Genomic DNA, 19,115 nt, shown 5'->3' with positions numbered 1-19,115 from the left:
AGGACTAAAGCCTAAGAATCCATCTCACTCAATCCTCTTTATTATTATTGGGCCTGGTTTGCACGGAGCAGAGCGGCGGAGCCACCATCATTGTCGCTTGATTGGTCCCAATGCCATTGAAACCGATGGCCACAAATATATCGACTGAATAGGTTTCCAACGGCTGATGTGCCAAAAGAGTGAAGATAACAACAAAAACAGCTTTATGTATTAGCAGCTGCAGATAAACAGGGAACAGCAACCTAGTAGTTCATAAAATCTCGTCCTATTGCCCAACATAGAGAAACAAACAGTCAATCACAACTCCACTCGTCGTCACTTTTTTTTCTTTCTTTTGAGGGTCGAAGGCTGTTTAATGGGTTTAGGTCATATCTTATCGATTTAAGTGATTCTGCTGTTAATTTGCATTTTTTTTAATTTGATTAATCTTAATTTTTTAAAATTTCGGTCATAATGAGAATTAACTTTATTAGGCCAAATTTTATTATCAATTATTCTTTTCAAAATACAACCGATATTATTTTAGAAGTATTTTTTATACTTTGATAAATCTAGAAAAATAATACGATAATTGTGATATTTAAGAGTTTTAAAAATTGAAAAAACATGTTTAAAATTCATACTCTTTTTAAACTTAGTTTCAATTTTAAGGTGTTCGCTTCACGTGGAATAACATTTTCTTCACACTTCACTATCATATATTTTCGATTTGCAAATAGTAAAATATGAATCCTTTAATTACACCTTTATTTGACCATATCTTATGGTGTATGTGCCCAAACCTGATTATTCTACTGCCATTGTGGTTTTGGAAAAAAACGTGAATATTAATTTTGAATCTTTGATGAATTAAATATTTCTAAACACGCATTAAATCAATGGAAAATAAAATAAAATTATAGTTCTGAACGAAAATAAATTTAATATTGAATGTTCCATGTGACCAGTTAATTTAATGCTTTTTATTGTCAGAAAATAATAATCCACACAATTCTTTTATAGCCCATTACCTAGAGTTACGCACTTTATATTTAGTAATAATTGAAATCATAGCAATATAAACAAAATCGAAATTTGGAAATGTATTTCATTTTCATATTACTATTTTTTTTCCCCCAAAAAACTCCAAAACTAAAAATTGTATCTCACAAAGCAGAAAAAAACTGGGTTTTTTTTTTTTTATCTCTCCCACCTCTCTCTCCATTGCAAGTACTAGCTGCTAAGAAGTCTAATATTTAACAGCTGGTGACACCATCATCAAGTTATCCCTCTGTCCACGCCAAGAGCATGAAATGGCAATTCATACAAAATCCCCTCCATACTCACTACATGACAACTTATTCACCATTCATCTTCTCCCTTCTTTTTTAACACACCCAAAGCTATAGTATGCAACAGTAACAAAACATGTAGGAACGAGCATAGTGTTTTTTTTGTGTGTGTGTGTTTGTTTGTTTGATGGTTTTACAGCTCCACTTCACAGGGTCTGTTTAGCTTTCTCCTTTTGGTACTGCGACTGGGACTGGTATGTGTTTGTGAAGAAGAGTTTGCAAATGACCCAACCCTGGTGTCATCACTTTTATAGCTGAAGCAAGCGGCATCCAGCACCCCAATTGGGCTCTGTGGCACGGATGGGACAGTTGCATTGCTGCCTACCTTAATAGACCCACCAACCAATGACATATCATTTATCACTTCCACACACTTCATCACTCTTTCCTGCAAATTCAAACCATATTAGCAAGTAAACAAAGTTAAATCGATCATTTATGGACCACCAGGGCTCATTTACCTTTTTTACATGTTGAGTGAGAACAGACATAGCTTTCTCAGAATCCACTGTTGTGGTTTCTACAGCAACATATATGGCCACTGCTGCTGCAATCTCAGATGGCTTGAATTCCAAGAAGTCAATCCCTACATTTAATTCCCCACCAACCATCAGATCCCTCTCAAAATTATTACAAGAAAATACTACATTTGTCTTTCTGTGTTTCTGCAACTTCGAATAACACAAGAGAGAAAGGGGGGACCTTTTATTGTGCTTGAGATGAGTTGGATTGATCCCAATACTGAACTCCTTAGTGGGGTTTTATCATCATTGAGCTTGTAAAGGAAATAGTCTATGAAGGAGAATGGGGTGATTGCTTGCATTCTCCAACTCAAGGTACTCAACACTAAAAGCTCCATTCTTTGTAAGGTTCTAGCCTCAAACACAAATTTAGATTCACAAACCTGTTATTCATGAACAAAAAACTGTTAGATCAAATCATCTTCTACAACACCTAAAAAATAAATAAAAACTATTGCTAGATTTTTAACCTGCAAATCAAAAACCAATGGAACTTCAGTCTCCTCCATTTTGGCTGCAAGAGATAAACATGCAACCGCTAGTAATTGCATCATCCAAGCTTTGCCCTTCTGCATTATCCAAAGGATGGAGTTCAGTGAAAAGGGTAGGTCCAAAATGTTTAATATTCTCATGTTTGATTGGTGTTTTTTTTTTTTTAATGTTTGATTGGTGTTTTTAAAAAAAAAAAAACTTACTGGTAATTCGTAGGCAGAGAGGAACCTGTCCAAGTAGTTTATTGATAAATACTCACACAAAGGTCCAAAATTGAAATGAGCATGAACCTGTTAAATAAACAAGACAATCAAAGAGAATCAAACATTTAAACAAAACTCAAAAGAACATTTAAACAAAACTCAAAAGAAAAAGGAAAGGAATGAAATGATGAAGGCCAAAAGGCAAAATAATTGAACCCAAACAGGAAATGGAAGCATTGCAACTTATACCCTACAAACAAGGACCAATAAAGAGAAATGGAATGTTCAATAAAGCAGAAATACTTTGAAGCCGACGAGAAAGAAATGAAGAGACAAATACAATTAAACAATCAGCGTAGGACCCAATTACAAAAAGGAAAAACAATCCACCGATACAAAATAAAAAGATACCAAAACAAAGAGAAAACCAAAACCAAGTTTATTTCACATAAACAGGATCAATCAAAGAAAGGGTTTTACTCAGAATAATACAGAGAAAAAGCTTTGCAAACCTAAGGGGGGAAAAAACCAAGATTTTCACTTTGAAACGATCCTCTGATAATGGCAAAAACAAGTCCTATTTAGTGAAATAAATGCATCCACTTCTTAAAAAAAACTCATAAATGTGAGACCTTGTAATTAATCTAATCAGAGTCAATTCTGAATTAAAAAGGATAAAATTAAAAACCCACCTTCCGAATAAAACCAACAGCTTCATTTCTAGCCGCCGGGTCTAAATCGCCACCTTGTAACCTCTTCAAGTAACCGGCATTGGGCAAATGCTGATGTTCTTTCTCAACCATCAAAACCACACATTCCTCGCTCTGCAACGGCAACCCATCTTCACCGACGCCATTAAAGACTCGGTCTTGATTCGAGTTTCGATAAAAACTATGATCCCATGTCGACCCAAACTCTCCCACCTCACCACTCCCGCCAAAGTAACAATCGTTATCACCGAAAATGCTGGTGTCGTCTTCTGCACATAGAAGACTCGAAACCATACAATCGAAACTGGGTGCCATTGCAGACAATAAAAAACCTCTCAACAAATTCAAAGAAAAAAATCTAAATCTAAATTAAACTCTCTTTTATCGTACCTTCTAAACAATAAATGGATTTCCTACTTGAATTAAAAAAAAAAAGTGTTCCTTTAATCAAAGAATAGAAATGGGTTTTGTAAGAAATGGAAAAAAACAAAGAAAAAAAATCAAGTATACAAATAGAGAGTGAAGTTTTGCAGCAGTGGGTCTCTTAAGAAGCAAATCAATGCCCTTTTTAGGGTAAAAGCAAGAGAGAGAGTGCGTGTGTGACTCTGATAGGGAAAGAGAGTGAGAGAATCGGAGGGAAAGAGGAGAATATATATAGATATATAAGTACTGCTTGCTAATTCACTAATTATTTATGTTGTTTTTGAGTCTTTGGACTTTCTTTTATATACGTAGATTTTTATTTTATTTTATTTTTACTTTTCTACGATTTTTATTGAATCGCGATTGCTTTTGGATTCTGCTTCTTAATAGATTTTAGAATTTAGTGCGTTGAAAAAAAAGGTAATATTTTGTTATTTTGGTAACAAATTGTAGAAAATTATGATTTATCACTTCATTTGGTGTGTTTATTTACCATAATTAGCCAAAATGAAACTTGTTTAAAAATTTTCAATTTTATAATTATTTTTATATTATTTTCTTTGAAAAATTCACTTTTATATATCTTTTTGAAATAATATTACCTTAATTAATAAAAAATCGCTTCGTTTCGATTAAATCGGTTTTGGTTACCATAATTAGGAAAGTTTGGATGAATATTCTTTCTTTTTTGCAATCAATTTGAAGGTTTTTTTCTTTCTATTTCAGCCTATAAATGTTCAAGTTTATTACTGCACATATTTTGTGACATTCAAATTAATTCTTACATTTTAGCATTACTTGCACTAAAACTTGATTGTAATTGAATAAATTTGGTTAGTTTAGTTCGATTAATTATCGAGTAAAATTGATTATTTAATTATGTGTTTTAAAAGGTTAATTTAGTTCAATTTATTATGTTTTAATATTGCGAAACCGCTTATTCAGTTATACATTTTCGAAGCTTAATTTAGTTTGATTTATTGAAATTTGATATTAAGTAAAAGCGTTTGTTCAATTATGCATTTTTAAAAGGTTAATTTAGTTTAATTTATTGAGTTTTATATTAAGTCGAACCATTTATTCTCATTATACATAGTAAAACCGCTTATTCAATTGTGCGTTTTAAAAAGGTTAAATTTAGTTCAATTTATTTATTCAATTATGTGTTTTAAAATGCTATTTTAGTTCAATTCATTGAATTACGATATTAAGTAAAACCGTTTATTTAAGTTATATGTTTTAAGAAGATTAAATTAATTAAGTAAAATCGTTTATTCGGTAATATGTTTTAGAAGGTTAGTTTAGTTTTTATTTATTGAAATTCAGTATTAAATAAAACCATTATTTTCAGAAAGTTGAGTTCGATTTATTGCGTCTTAATGGCGTTAGCTTAATTTGATATATTGAGTTTTAGTGCCAAAGAAAATCGTTTATTCAATTATACATTCTCAAAATTAATAAAGTTGTGCTTCATAAATCATTGAACTATTTATGAGTGAAATGGACGTTTTAATATTTAATATTTAATATTTAATAATTTAAATGTGTTTGATAGTTATATTAATTTTTATTATCAATAATGAAGAAATGTTGAAGTCGTTAAGTTGATTTTAATTTTTAAAATATGTTTACAATTATATATCTGGGTTTTTTTTTAAATCAAGTATTCAAATGTTATCATATTTAATTTTTATTCCAAGCTATTCAAATTATATAAAAATATTGTCTCATTTTTAAAAATCAATTTTTTATTAAACGATATAATTATATTTTGAACTTAATTTGTATTAATTTATCAACTAATATTTTTATATAAATCCAATACTTATAAATTAAGTGCTAAAAGTTCAACACTTAATTTTTTTAGCTTATCAATGAACACCTAAATAACCGGTTGTAGTTTAGTGGCAAGGGACTTTGTGTTCAAGTTTTCTGTTAGCCTTTATATCGAATTCAATCATTAAACTATAATTTAGTTGTTGGAATCAGACTAGTTGAACCAGGAACCAACATGTCAGTATGGATAAAGGGTTGAATTGAGCTAAGAAACGGTTGAAGTGGTGGTCCAATTGATTTTCTCTTTTTTATGATTTTTTAATAATTTATTTAATTAAAATCAGACCGGTTGGGTGAATCGGGAATTGATGGGTCTAACTAGTTCGACCACCAATTTAATTTAAAAAGCACTGCTTTATAAAATAAAAAAAAAGGTTAATTCCACTAAACATTCCGAAACTATGATCTCATTCAAAATCAGTCACTAAACTTCACATCATTCTAATCACACCCTCAAACTACCAAGATTATATCAATTAGGTCATGTTGTTACTAAAAGCATTGATTTAATTGTTAAATGAACATCAGCTTATACCTAACATAATTTAAAATAAAACTTTAAGAAAATGAATGTTTAAAAAGAAACTTTTCAAAACTTGTACAAAAGCTTTATCGTTTATTTTTTTGGTCTAACTTTATTCTTAGTCCGTACCTTTAAAAGTTATATGGAATGTTTTATTTATTTTTAATTTTAAAGTTAGTTACATGTTATTTAACGACTAAATTAATGATTTTAATAATGAAAAGACTTGGTTGATTTAACACGATAATTTGTTTTGAAAAATGAAAATTATAAGTTTAAGGATATTTGGTAGAATTGGTTGTTTTTGGGATTGTTTTTATCTTAGATGACATAATTTGTGGAAATTTTTAAAATAAAATTAGTGATGCCATAACAATGTAATTTTAATTATTTAAAAGGATAAGAAAATTATGCGTAAAAATGGTATTCTTAAATGAAAGGAGTGAATCCGCAAGAGAAAGGACCAGCAAAAGGGGTGAAGATTGGCAATCATCACCAGGAAAACAAGTACAATTTCCCAATTATTTACCAATAAAACTTTCATTCCCATAATTTTTAATTAAAAATAATCAACATTTAATTTGTTATAATTTGAATGTTTAACATAAACCTTAAACCTGATTTTAATTATTTACATATTTATTTTTATAATAAATTAACGTGTAATTAGACCTTTCTTATTTGGTAATTGAAAATAAATGAATGAATGAATTAAATAGAATTTTTTATTTAAAATTTACTTTGTAAATAAATTTTAATAGGATTTTATGGCATTTCTTTTTCAAATTTGATGGATAAATGTATTTTACACTAAACCTAATTTCACAAAGAGGAATGAATTATCAACGATTTAAGCTCCGTGATAAGGTTAAGTACCAATTGAAGATTTCGTATTCGAGTATATTCTGTATCACTACACGAGAAATTTTAGTTAAACGTCAATGTAAATTACATGTATATTCAAAATTAAAAAAATGATAAACAAAAGACAAAATTATATCAAATTAAATTGAGCGTTAACTCTGTCTTGTTGAAGGAACCCAAAATTTCATTAATAACCTTTTGATACCTTTAAAATGGTTATCAACCTAGTCTTATCATAATATTTTCCTTTTACTTTTTAATTTTGGACATTTAACTTCCTGTGGGTGTCCAACGTTTCTTTTAAAGCATTAGTTAGAACTTATGATTTCAAATTCCAATGATTCCAGTTGGTGAAATCAAATGGAGTTTTTAATGAAAATGTTCCTTAAATTATCCATCTGCATTCTTACCTGTTTTAATCCTTATTCATACGATTGCTATTTTTACTTTGTATAAAATTAATTTTCTCAGTTGAAGCACAAAGGGAAAAAAATGCTAACCCCAATCACTAATTCAAAAATTTTCGTTCTTCCCAAACAGAAACTCAGGGAACAGCAATTAACTCATGCAAGTAGAAGAAGAAGAAGAAAAAGCATTTGAAATCTTCTCAAAATCAGCCCCTAAAAAACCATTTTTGTACAAAGAGGTATGGATTTTTGCTTTTCCTTTCACTTTGTTTTGGATTCTGCAAGTAGAGCTTTTTCTATTATTATTTTTCAGCGAGTGAGTGATTAGATCCTTCTTTCTTTCTTTTCCTTTTAATTAGGAACATTAAACAGTGAAACTGGACTTTGAAAATGGGATTAAAATCATTGTCTGAGGGTAAAAATCCCATCATTTTACTTCATCGGTAATGGTGTGTTTTTAAAGCAAAACAATGTCTGGTCGACTGCTAATATTTACAGTCAAATGAAGACTGTAGAGATCAAGTAAAAGAACATCTCACGACAGTTGGTCCTTTCTTTATTTTGTTTTTCTTCTTAGATGTTCTTAAATCACACACAGCCAGATTCGATACCCCTCGACTAGGAATTTTTCTTATTCTCACAATACCAATCCCATGTTAATCACATTACAATTACGACTTCCATTTGCCTATCAATTATTCTTCAACCAATTTTAAAATTCGATTAAAAAATTATTTTTTTAAATGAGAAGATAATTGTTTTTGAATTATTAGTTTGTCCCGTTTGTTGTCACTTATCATTCACATAAATCGTGATCTCATTACACCAAGTCAAGTTGATGATCTAATGAGAAGATTTATGTTATATGGCATTAATGATAATCTACCCGTCAAGAGATACACAAGCGTTTCCCTTTGAATATATATTTTTTAAATCAATAGAGGATATAACACCTCCTCATTTTTGGATAGCTCTCTATCAACTAATAGCCCTTCTCGGACCTAAAACACCACTCGTGGTTCTTCGACCTTCTGGGTGAGCCGTCTCTCCATCCTCCTTTTGTATTATGATAACTTTGTTTGATTTATCCATCAATATTGTTGGTGTGAGTCTACCGAAAATCTGATTTCATTGAAATTAATTATTGGTATATCAGATTTTTGGATATTGAGATAATAAATTTAAATAAATAAATAAAAACAAAAATGATGAATTATGAAGGATAGAAAATGTAGAAGCAAACTTTGAATTCAATCTTCATGATTGTATTAACATAAGAAGATAAAAATTGGACCGAATTACGATTTAACCTTGGATGCTTCTGTAACTTCTCAAGGCATTCATCAAAGGCGTGCTTAGAATATAAGTAAGTAAATTAAAGAGACTTTATTATCACAAATTTCAAACCCTCTTTTCCTTCCCCAATATTCTTTCAACTTTTTTCCTACCTTTTTATATTTTTCTTTCATAAAATCCCCCCCCCCCTTTTTATTACAAAATTTCACCCCAATTTAACTTTTAATGTTTTACCCCCTTTTGGACTTAAAAATGAAAATTTGGGAGTCAAAATAAAATAAAGAACAGAACCCTCCCATAGGCATATGGGGGGTGATGTTGTTGTCAGTTATGCTTGTGCTAATCTCCCACCCACCTCCATTTTGATCTAAAATTTAAACTTAAACTAAACAAAAGCAAAGCAAAGTGTTTAATGTGATGGTAGTGTTTGAGATCCGAGCTTAACAGAGTGTCATGTCATGCCTCATTGCCCACCACCCATTTTTTTAACTCACACTTCCAATATTCTTCTTCTTCTTCTTCTTTTGTTACTCTTGTCCTGTGGCAGTTTTTTGTTTTTTTTGTTTTCCTCATTTATGTGACTTAAGGTCAATTTCATTTCGTTTCAATATACTAAAATCTATTATTATTTTTATGTTTTATTATAATTTCTTCATTTTATATGACTTTTTAAATTATTTTCATCATAATTTCTTAATTTTTCAAATAAAATATTTTTAAAATTTAGGGTGATTTTTTTCTTTATATACCATGCCAATTTCTATTCATAATTCTTTTGCAACTCTTAAATTAGATGAAAGACAAGTTTAAATATATTTAAATCTATGTTTTTTTATTAACGATTCTAACCGAATGGAAAATTAAATCGATATCGAAAACACAAATTTGAAATAAAAGCAATTTGTGGGTAAAGTCAAAAGCTGGAAATATAAAGAATTGGATAGAAATTAGGGCGAGCAAATCAAATTTTACCATAAGTAATGCAAACAAGTGGGTAGAAACTTAGATGAGAGGGTTGAAGTGGGGTTATATTGTGTAATGGCATTATTCATGTGGTGAAGCTGTTTAAATCGATGTATTTAAAATATGTAAACTGCATAAAAACTAATATATATATTATTTGTTAAGAATGAGACAGTAAGAAGTACAAATCGAGGAATCATTTAAGTGATCCAGATTCAGGAATGTAGCTGCACCCCCATTACCCAAAACCTTGATTAAATATATATATATACTATTCACCCCTTGCCTTAAAATATGACCTTCGCTAACTCATCCCAATGCCCCCAAACACGACACGAATGAGTTTAAATAAACATACCCCAAGTCATAAATAAAACAAGAGTTGTTAGAATTAATTCGTTGGATTGGTGATCTATTTGTAGGACATGGGCAACACCGCCACCTACGCCGTGGTCCGCCATCACAACACCCGCCGTATCTCCTCTATTTTACGCCACCACCTCCCTTTAAAAAAAAAAAATCCCCCACTTGTCCACTTGTTCACTCAGTCATTAACATTCAGATTATACCCATTTTGAGCTAGCATTGTGTAACATCATATGACATTTTTGGTCTCACCAATAAGAGTTACTGTCTTATCCACAAAATTTGATTTTTCTCGTTTATCATAATGTTATAATAAATTTTTTATGATTATTTATTTTACTATTCAAGTAAAACTGTATTAATAAGAAGAAAAAAATCACTTTCACTCCTTCCAATTCATAATACATTTATTAAATCCTTAATCCACATTGAAAAACTTAAGTAAGAATCCAATGCCTAAAAGGTTGGATGTCATGGGCTGAGAGCAAAAGCATTTTGGATTTAAATCCTCAGATTACCAAATTGGTATGGTGGGCTTGGTCTTATTGGAGTTTAGACTTTTGGAAATTCAAGCCTAACTTAATCTTAGATATTATTTTAATGAATAAAAACTAAATTTAATAAAAAAAATTTAAATTTTAAATCCCGAGAGTGCAGTGATATCAAATTAGGTGAAATAAGTATTATTGAACCAAATTTTTATTTTATTTTATTTTATGACACAATGAAATAACTCGAAAAGTAAATAAAATTATTCCTAATTTTTTAAAAAATTAATGAATCTGAATCAATGAAATCCGATTTTGTCCGGTTTATTATCTTTGATTTTAAAAAAATTAAAACGCTATAATTATTATTTTTTTCGAAAACCAAACTAAATCCAATGATGATATTTCAGGTTTGAACCCATCTTTTAATATCAAAAGTAATAGGGGCAAAAACCCCATAGGCCTTTCAACAATGGGTCGACAAAACTTACTGAATGAAATGGTGGATAGTACACGTGGCAAAAAACCTCATCTCAATTCTAAAATATATTCTAAAATGTGTTGGGTGTCAGTTGAGAGTATCGAATCGAATGGAGTGAACTCTTAAGTTTCCAGAAAGGAATGCCAGAACCTTCTGCCACCTAATATAAAAAACACTACACCCAAACCAAACAATGGCTTCCACTCTCTGTTGTAGAGCATCGTTGCTTGTTTCATCCAACGCAACACGACGCCGTTTCCAACTGCTCGCTTCGTTTCCCACTCTCTCTTCTTCTTCCTCGTATCTCAAAATGGGTTGCGTCCAGCCTCTCCCCTTTGTTCGTCTCTTAAGGTAGCAGTTATTCGTTAGCATCACCCCCACTAAATAATTCAACTATATATATATTCTAATTTTCTTTCAATTTAGCCTCTAATATCCTTTTGGGATTCTTGCTTAGATCCAAGTTCAGTACCCGTGCACCTGATAAGACCGTCCCCGTTGTAAAAATGGAAGCGAGTAGCAACACTGTTCCAAGCATCGTCGTTTATGTTACTGTTCCAAACAGGGACGCAGGTTTGTTTTTTTTTTAACTCTTTTGGTGCTGGAAAGAGTCATAGAATCTGGGTTTGGTGAAAGAAACCATATTTCAGTATCTTAGCTTTTGGGAATTTATGCCAATTCATAAACATTCATTTGCATCACGGCACCTTTTTCCAATTCATTCACAATGTACGTGCAGGTAGGAAGCTGGCTGATAGCATAGTCAAAGAGAAACTTGCAGCATGTGTGAACATAGTACCAGGTTCGAATCTATATGGTTCTTTATTTTGCGCCATTGATACCATAGCAAATCTGTTTCATCCATTGAAAATATATCTTGTGGTGTAAATGTAAACTGCCATGATATCATAGCAATCTGGTTCAGTCAAAGACTGACAGGTTCTTTGTTTCTGATTTTGTAATCATTTGAGCCAATAATGGTTACTAAAATATAATTGTTATGAAGCATGAATGTATTGTGAATGCAGGTGTGGTATCAGTGTATGAATGGGAAGGAAAGGTATGAACTTTATTTTGGATAAATTGCTTCTTTCTTTTTTTTTCGAATAATGCAAGTAAACCATTAAGGCTTCAGGTTTCCTGGCAAATTGAGAAATATTTGAAAATCTAATTATTCTGAATTAAAAAAAAAGAAAGAAGAAGAAGCCTTTTTAACTTAATAGAGCTTTTGCTTAGGCTGCCAGTCTAAGTATTTCTGATGGCCTTCTGTAAAAGCTATGTTTATATTCATTTATACAAGAAAGAACGAAGTAAATAGGCTATGTCGCTGCTTCTTTAACCAATTTATGGGCAGGTCAACAGAGATCCTGAGGAACTGCTGATAATCAAAACAAGGCAATCCCTACTGCCAGCACTCACAGAACATGTCAAGGCAAATCATGAATATGAGTAAGCAAAAAGCCTCTTTACTTTTTTTTTTCAACTAAAATGTTATTCAGACGTTGAATTTTAAAGTTTGAAATTGCAGCTACTACATAGATGAAGTCATAGGGTTGTCTTCAAAAGAAAAAAAATTATGGGTGTCCCCCTTTAACTTCGGGACATTATTATCTTTTTACAATTGCATCAAAACTTTTTATTTTTTGTTGAACCCCTTTTAAAGGTAAGAAAAGAGCACCGTTTTATTTTTGAACAAATAAACTAGGAATGCAATAAAACAGCAATGGCGAGATTCTTTTGTTTATCTTACTTTTTTACCCTTTCTTTTTCTCAGTGTACCAGAAGTAATTGCCTTACCAATTGGCGGCGGCAGCGCTGAGTTTCTAGAATGGCTCAAAAACAGTACAAGGGAGTGAAATTCTCGGATCTTGTATTATGGTGTGGCCGTGTGTAAAACCATTTAATCTTTTATGTTTCCTTTTATGAGGATCTGGTGTCTGGCTTGTATGAATGTATATGGCTTCTTCTGGCCTAAATAAAGACTCTCTCATGTTTACAATATGTCATATGAAATCTAAAACCTATTTTTCATAAGAATTTAAGTGTTCTAAAATTTAGCGTCGGTTTAAAAGGATAAATACAATCAACCAATTTGTTTTGAATTCCTTAATTTCCTTTGTTTTTAATCTCTTTTTCGATCTAATACGAATTCTACCCTAGTTATTATGTCCAGTTTTCTATGCCGTCTTTATAAACAAAATCTATCATGGAATTACTACTGTGCAGTAAATATAACTAACTAATTGGAAAATGCCACCTATCCAAGTCGCTTCCAAATTCAGAAATCTAGTCGGGGATAGAGTATAGCATCATGCCATGGATTACTTCCCATTTTAAATTACACACTTTAATCAACATAAGCAAATGACATTCAAAGCCCACCTCCTCCGGAAGAAGACTAGGACCAACACGGGTTACACCACCTTCTATGGCTCGTCTAACTGGTCCTGCATCACAATCAACATCACATACAGTTAGGCATTGGTCAAGTCAATGTGTCAAAATCCCTATAAACATGGTCTTCAAGTGCGTGTACGTGTGTCTATGTGAGAGAGATAGGACAATGACCTGAACATCCGAAGTCCAGAGAGTAAGGTTATCCCTTAGGAGTTGCATAATGAGAGTGCTGTCCTTGTAAGACTCTTCTCCCAGCGTGTCAAGCTCAGCAATGGCTTCCTCAAATGCCTTTTTATAAAAAAACATGGAATATTTAATGAATATCCAACCATTAATTCATCTTTTATTCTTACTAAAACCATCAACTACTCAGCAACATAATTTTATACATAGACGGCAAAGAATGTTTCAGAAAAATAAGTCAAAATGCCAAAAAAGAGATAGCATTTATTTAAAGCATCCAACTAAGAAAGTCCCCAAACAGGTTAGAAAGTTGCAGTAATTTCAGAGGTTGCCCACGTTCCATTTATTTTCTCCCCATAAAAACAAACAAGGAAGACAATAGGAAAAACATCCAAATAAAAATTCATCTCCTAACATGCATCTATGTAATGTTTGAAAATATGTATTTGCTACTTAAACTCTAGTGTGCTATGCTCAATAAGGATTTGGTTTAGCATATCTACATGTACACATATAGAATATAACTATTTTGCTAGTAAGAGGATTGATATTAGTTTCTAGACAATCCTGACTTCACCAACTTAAAACTAAGAAGTAAATTTAAGGTACTAGAATGACTAGAATCAAGCACATAACAAACAGAGCTATATATTTGCAAAAATATAAAATAAAATCATTTGTCACTTTAATTGCGCTAATACTGGTTAAAACCAAAACTGATTCAAAGTCTTGTCTAATCGGCTCTTAACAAAGTCATCTAGACCAAGTCACCAACACAAGAAGTCAAATCAACCTCGTTTTGGACCCTAGTAAACCTTAAGGGACAAAATTAAGGATAAAAGTCATAAAATAAGGAGCACTGGACATGGTATAAAACTGAATTTAATAGCCTAACAAAGAAGAGCAAACTTTCCAACGTCAAACTACAAAACTAATTAGATTAATTAAGCTAATAATAATATATTCCTCCATAAAGAAACAGCCAAGATCATCGACCAAAAGTCACATTATGTTTCATTTTTAATTGGTTTATGCTTCAACTCAAGCAAGGTGAAGAGTAGTTTGGAGCTTAAAGCAGATTCACTTGCAAAGGCTTTAAACAATTCATGTTCATGAGTTGAAAATGAAGAGCACCTGTTTAGCCATGCTACAAGCCTTATCGGACTGATTCAGAATCTCATAGTAAAACACCGAGTAATTCAGCGCAAGTCCCAGCCTGATCGGGTGCGTTGGTGCTAGATCCGTCAGTGCGATATCCTTCAATTAATTCAACACAGGATCCAAAATTGTCAACTTCAAATTATACAGATTTCTCAAATCCAAAAACCTAACCCTAAAATCATAATTCCAAGTCAACATCCAAAATTCTACTCTTAATATTCAATTACTTAGTCAAAGCTTGGCTCTAAGTTAAAAAAAAGTTACCTGAGCAGCCTTGTAAGACAGCATAGTATCCTCAGCAGCAGCTTTCCTCTCATCACCAACCTTAAACTCTGCTAAATACCGATGATAATCCCCTTTCATCTTCAAATAGAAAACCTTCGATTCACTCGCAGCAGCAGATGGGATCAGATTCGAGTCCAACAAAGTCAAGATACTAGCGCAAACATCCGACAACTCAGATTCAACCTTCGATCTATACTCCTTGACGAGCACCACATGTTCCTCGTTCTTCCGACCTTCTTCTTTCTGCTCGATGGAAGAAACGATCCTCCACGCGGCGCGTAGAGATCCGATCACGTTTTTGTAAGCGACCGAGAGAAGGTTCCGTTCCTCGACGGTGAGCTCGGAGGCAGGAGTAGAGCCGAGGACGAGCTTTTGCATGAATTGAACCATCTCCTCGTAGCGTTCGGCTTGTTCCGCTAACTTGGCTAAGTAAACGTACTGGTCACGGCTTAGATTGTCAGGCACCATCGTCGCCATTTTTGCAGAAATTGGTGAGCTTCCGAGGGAGAGAAAGAGAGGAATATTTTTTTCCGGGTTGTTTTCTTTTTCTTGTGGGCGCCTAAATTGAAGAGGGTTTTTTTATGAAAGAGATGTGGAGGGCAAAATGGTAATCACGTCGTTGGGATTAGTGCAATAATTGTTGGTTTGTTTAAGGAATAATAAAAATATATATTAACATGGGGAATCTTATATCTGATTTGAGGAAGGGTGGAAATTTTTAGGACTAATAACGAGTAACATCGGAGGACTCAACCAGCTTGGAACGGTGCGTTTTGAGAGGTCAAAAGATCGTACGTTGTGAAATGAATTGAATTTTAATTCCGTCTCCTATCCCATGCCGCCAGCCGAGCTGGCTTTGTGGGTGTGTGTTTTTTTTCTTTTGGCGGCTTTCAGCCTTCAGCCGCGAAATTTGTCGAACCAATAAAAGTATTTTCCACGTATGATAATATATTCGCAAAATTTTAAAAAAAAATCACAGTTTAAAATTACTGTGTAAGGTTGACCTTCGTTCTAAAGTTGAAGGACGTCGGCTTAAATTAAAATCATAGTTAATCAAAAAAGGAAAGTGCATTATAGACTTGTGAGCAAACGCCATAATTCTCATCAAAGTAAACCTGTATTAAGGGTAGGCCATAAACTGTAAAGTGAAGATCAAGCAAAAGCATATTAAATTAGCTACGCACAATACCACATGATTTGATTATGCTTAATCCTGTAATAATCCTAACACAACATTGCTGTCATGCTAATGTTGCTTAACATACTCTTTTTTTTTTTATGGATATCAATATGTTATCCTAAATTAAACTAAAAAACAACATGAAGATGTGTGGAAATTAAGTTCACGATTTTAGTTACTTTAATTTTATATTTGACTTCAAGTGGAATTAAGTATTTGTAATTTTATATTCAATCCAGTTGTATATTAACGTTGAAATGAAACCATTAATTTATTTTTATTTGAATTTTAATTACCAAAATAAATGAATGAAAATGTTAATAATATAAAAATTCATTTCAAAATTAATATATAATTCAATTTAAATTTAAATATTTATTGTATATTTGATAAAAATTTAAAAAAATAAATGAGAAAGATAAAATAAAATATAATTATCACTAATAACAATGTTAAGACCTTGACAATTCGAGATTCCGAGTTCGAGTTTCACTCAATATAAATAATATGTGAATTCTTAATTTATATTTGTTATGGTTTATATCACACTATATATAATCTCTATATGAATTTATTATGATAAGGTGATTAATATATATTCAAGTCATCAGTTCAATTATGCATTATAATTATTTATGAAAAATAAAATAAAATAACATCTTTCAAGATAAAGAATCAAAACTACCATGAATTTTGATTTTTTTTCACTGATTTACTCCACTAGTGATAGAAAGGTTTCATCTTTTCATATGAAAGAGTGTTGAAAAACAAAACGCATAATTTCATTCTCTTCTCCAATTATAATAATATATATACAAGTTAAAACATATAACAAAAGGCATATACCATAATTTAATTGATTTAATTAAACCATTCAATTATTCAACTTTCTAACTTCATACTTATCTCACTAATTTCTCAAATTAAAATCTTAAACAACTTGGTTAAGAAAATCCAGTCTTGAATTGGGGTATCAGACACTAACAAAAATTAGATTGTTACATTTCTCTCTTCCTTAAAAAATTTCATCTGCGAAATTTACCTAAAAAGATATGAGGATATTGTGATCGTATTGTTTCCTCGGGCTCCTAGGTAACCTCCTTAGCATTATAACTACACCGCAATACTTTAACCAAAGGAACTCGCTTGTTTCTCAATTCCTTCGTTTCCCAAGTCAATTTCTTTTTGCAGGTTATTTCTTGTATGATAAATTAGATTGAACCTTATTCGATTCTATTGGAATGATATATGAAATATCAGAATGATATCTCCATAGCATTGGAGCATGAAAAACGTTGTGTATCTTATCTAGTTCAAGTGGGAGAGCCAACCAATATGCTATGGGTCCAACTCGTTTTAGAACCTTATAAGGTACAATGTATCTCAAGTTTAACTTGTCTTTTTTGTTGAATCTCAATATTTTTCTTTTTCACGAGAGCACTTTCAAAAACACATTTATCTCCATGTGCAAACTCAATGTCTTTTTATATATTTTAGATCAACACATAATTTTTATTTATCTGAAGTTACCTTCAATCTGTATTTGATCAAACCAACCTTATATTCAGCATATAATTGTTTTTTTTCCCTAAACTCCAAAAATAGAAATCAAAACGAAGGAAGGAATATTCCAAGGGCATTGATCATATCTACCGGTCCAACTTGTGAACAAAATTAAATTTTGTTTAAACTGAGTTGGATCTAATTTTATTTGGTAAATAGTTAATAATCTAAATAGTTTTTTGTAAATTGGCTTTCTATTTTAAATTCACCTTAAAATTTTTTATTTATTTTTAAATGAGTGTTTTAGAATTGAATTGACCGATTGAATAAAAATTGATTAAAGTATTATTTTGAAGAGAAGCAAAAAATAAATTGTTCTATGAATTAATACCGGATTGATTGAACCTATACTTGAATCAGTTGAAGTAAATTATAATTTCAATATTTTTTATTTTATGAACTTTTTAATTAATCATTTACTTAGCACTAAATAAACTAGTTGGATTAGGGTGGGTTTGGATGGGTGATTGGTTGCGGTGCGACACGTTTAGTTTTCTTTTTGTCTCACGTTACAATATTTAATCTCACCACCCGCTGCTATTTTTACACTAAACGCAGGTAAACGCACTACCCATCTAAACCCACCCTTAATCAAACCGATAACTAGGGGTGTGGTTGGTTCAAGCATCAATCTAGTTCCAAAAAATTGCTTTTTATTCCCTCGAAAGAGATATCAACTAATAAGAATACAATACACGAGTATCTTAAGAAAAAATGAGATAAACTTAATAATTGACAGATCACCTTCGATTAAAAATACTTTAAAAATGGTAAAAGTATTTAGGACGTCCCTTTATTACAGAGATTGAATTATATTAATCCTCTATTATTAAATAGATCAATTTAGTCTCAATATTATTAAAAAAATAAGTCTAAATTGTAGCAAAGTTAACATTTAATATATAAAAGTGTATTGAAAAATAATTGTAGTTCAATTCTAAATAATAAATTTCGTTTACAAAGCCATAAAACTTTTAAAAATATTAACTTTATTAGACAATAAATAATATTTTTCAAACAATAAATATTAACTCTATCCTAATTTGACATTATTTAATTATTTTTAATAATACATAATTGATTCATTTAATAACAGATATGTTAAATTGATTTGATCCTAAAACCTTTCAAATACATTCGCCCTTTAAAACTATCCTACAAATTAAAATATAATTTAGTGGTAATTTTTCTAATAAAAGTTAATTTAAATTTGAATAATTTTATATTCTATTACACTCAAAACATATTCTTAGCATCTACTTTAAACAAGGCTTTAATCTTTTAACATACATGTAGTTAAATAAATGAGATATAAGATTTAAAATTTTACAATAAATTATTTAATAATAATCAAAATCAAAATAATTTAAATTTCATTTAAATATTGACTTGAAAAAAAACAGTGTTAATAGAATATCAATAAAAAATTAGATAAAGATCAT

The 19,115-nt window shown here is 31.0% G+C and overlaps 3 protein-coding genes across 3 annotated transcripts; 1 reads left to right on the top strand and 2 right to left on the bottom strand.

The window, feature by feature from the left end:
- Positions 1-1,073: 1,073 nt before the first annotated feature.
- Positions 1,074-3,875, bottom strand: LOC105770788 (cyclin-D3-1). The gene is made up of 6 exons (XM_012592126.2): positions 3,240-3,875; positions 2,548-2,634; positions 2,323-2,421; positions 2,034-2,235; positions 1,793-1,917; positions 1,074-1,719 (listed from the first exon to the last, which is right to left on the bottom strand). The coding sequence occupies exons 1-6, from the start codon at positions 3,570-3,572 to the stop codon at positions 1,465-1,467; spliced, it is 1,101 nt and encodes a 366-aa protein (XP_012447580.1). The 5' UTR covers positions 3,573-3,875; the 3' UTR covers positions 1,074-1,464.
- A 7,115-nt stretch (positions 3,876-10,990) lies between these two features.
- LOC105769481 (protein CutA, chloroplastic) lies at positions 10,991-12,941 on the top strand. The gene is made up of 6 exons (XM_012590143.2): positions 10,991-11,255; positions 11,362-11,477; positions 11,644-11,706; positions 11,933-11,964; positions 12,259-12,353; positions 12,679-12,941. The coding sequence occupies exons 1-6, from the start codon at positions 11,098-11,100 to the stop codon at positions 12,758-12,760; spliced, it is 546 nt and encodes a 181-aa protein (XP_012445597.1). The 5' UTR covers positions 10,991-11,097; the 3' UTR covers positions 12,761-12,941.
- A 206-nt stretch (positions 12,942-13,147) lies between these two features.
- LOC105769480 (14-3-3-like protein B) lies at positions 13,148-15,493 on the bottom strand. Its single transcript, XM_012590141.2, has 4 exons — positions 14,910-15,493; positions 14,619-14,741; positions 13,473-13,589; positions 13,148-13,351 (listed from the first exon to the last, which is right to left on the bottom strand). The coding sequence occupies exons 1-4, from the start codon at positions 15,405-15,407 to the stop codon at positions 13,331-13,333; spliced, it is 759 nt and encodes a 252-aa protein (XP_012445595.1). The 5' UTR covers positions 15,408-15,493; the 3' UTR covers positions 13,148-13,330.
- Between the last annotated feature and the right edge of the window lie 3,622 nt (positions 15,494-19,115).

Source organism: Gossypium raimondii, chromosome 5 (genome assembly GCF_025698545.1).
Source record: "Gossypium raimondii isolate GPD5lz chromosome 5, ASM2569854v1, whole genome shotgun sequence".
Lineage (NCBI taxonomy): Eukaryota > Viridiplantae > Streptophyta > Magnoliopsida > Malvales > Malvaceae > Gossypium > Gossypium raimondii.
This window is presented reverse-complemented; position numbering and strand designations above follow the sequence as displayed.

What these genes read in the sequence shown, in the direction of transcription:
- LOC105769481 (XM_012590143.2), top strand. Translation starts at nt 11,098, where the DNA reads ATGGCTTCCACTCTCTGTTGTAGAGCATCGTTGCTTGTTTCATCCAAC. An exon ending in CCCTTTGTTCGTCTCTTAAG is followed by an intron (nt 11,256 to 11,361) that starts GTAGCAGTTATT and finishes ATTCTTGCTTAG; the next exon opens with ATCCAAGTTCAGTACCCGTG. An exon ending in TGTTCCAAACAGGGACGCAG is followed by an intron (nt 11,478 to 11,643) that starts GTTTGTTTTTTT and finishes ATGTACGTGCAG; the next exon opens with GTAGGAAGCTGGCTGATAGC.
- LOC105770788 (XM_012592126.2), bottom strand. Translation starts at nt 3,572, where the DNA reads ATGGCACCCAGTTTCGATTGTATGGTTTCGAGTCTTCTATGTGCAGAA. An exon ending in TCTCTGCCTACGAATTACCA is followed by an intron (nt 2,422 to 2,547) that starts GTAAGTTTTTTT and finishes TGGATAATGCAG; the next exon opens with AAGGGCAAAGCTTGGATGAT. An exon ending in CATCTCAAGCACAATAAAAG is followed by an intron (nt 1,918 to 2,033) that starts GTCCCCCCTTTC and finishes AATTAAATGTAG; the next exon opens with GGATTGACTTCTTGGAATTC.
- LOC105769480 (XM_012590141.2), bottom strand. Translation starts at nt 15,407, where the DNA reads ATGGCGACGATGGTGCCTGACAATCTAAGCCGTGACCAGTACGTTTAC. An exon ending in TGTCTTACAAGGCTGCTCAG is followed by an intron (nt 14,742 to 14,909) that starts GTAACTTTTTTT and finishes AATTAATTGAAG; the next exon opens with GATATCGCACTGACGGATCT. An exon ending in TCTGGACTTCGGATGTTCAG is followed by an intron (nt 13,352 to 13,472) that starts GTCATTGTCCTA and finishes ATTGTGATGCAG; the next exon opens with GACCAGTTAGACGAGCCATA.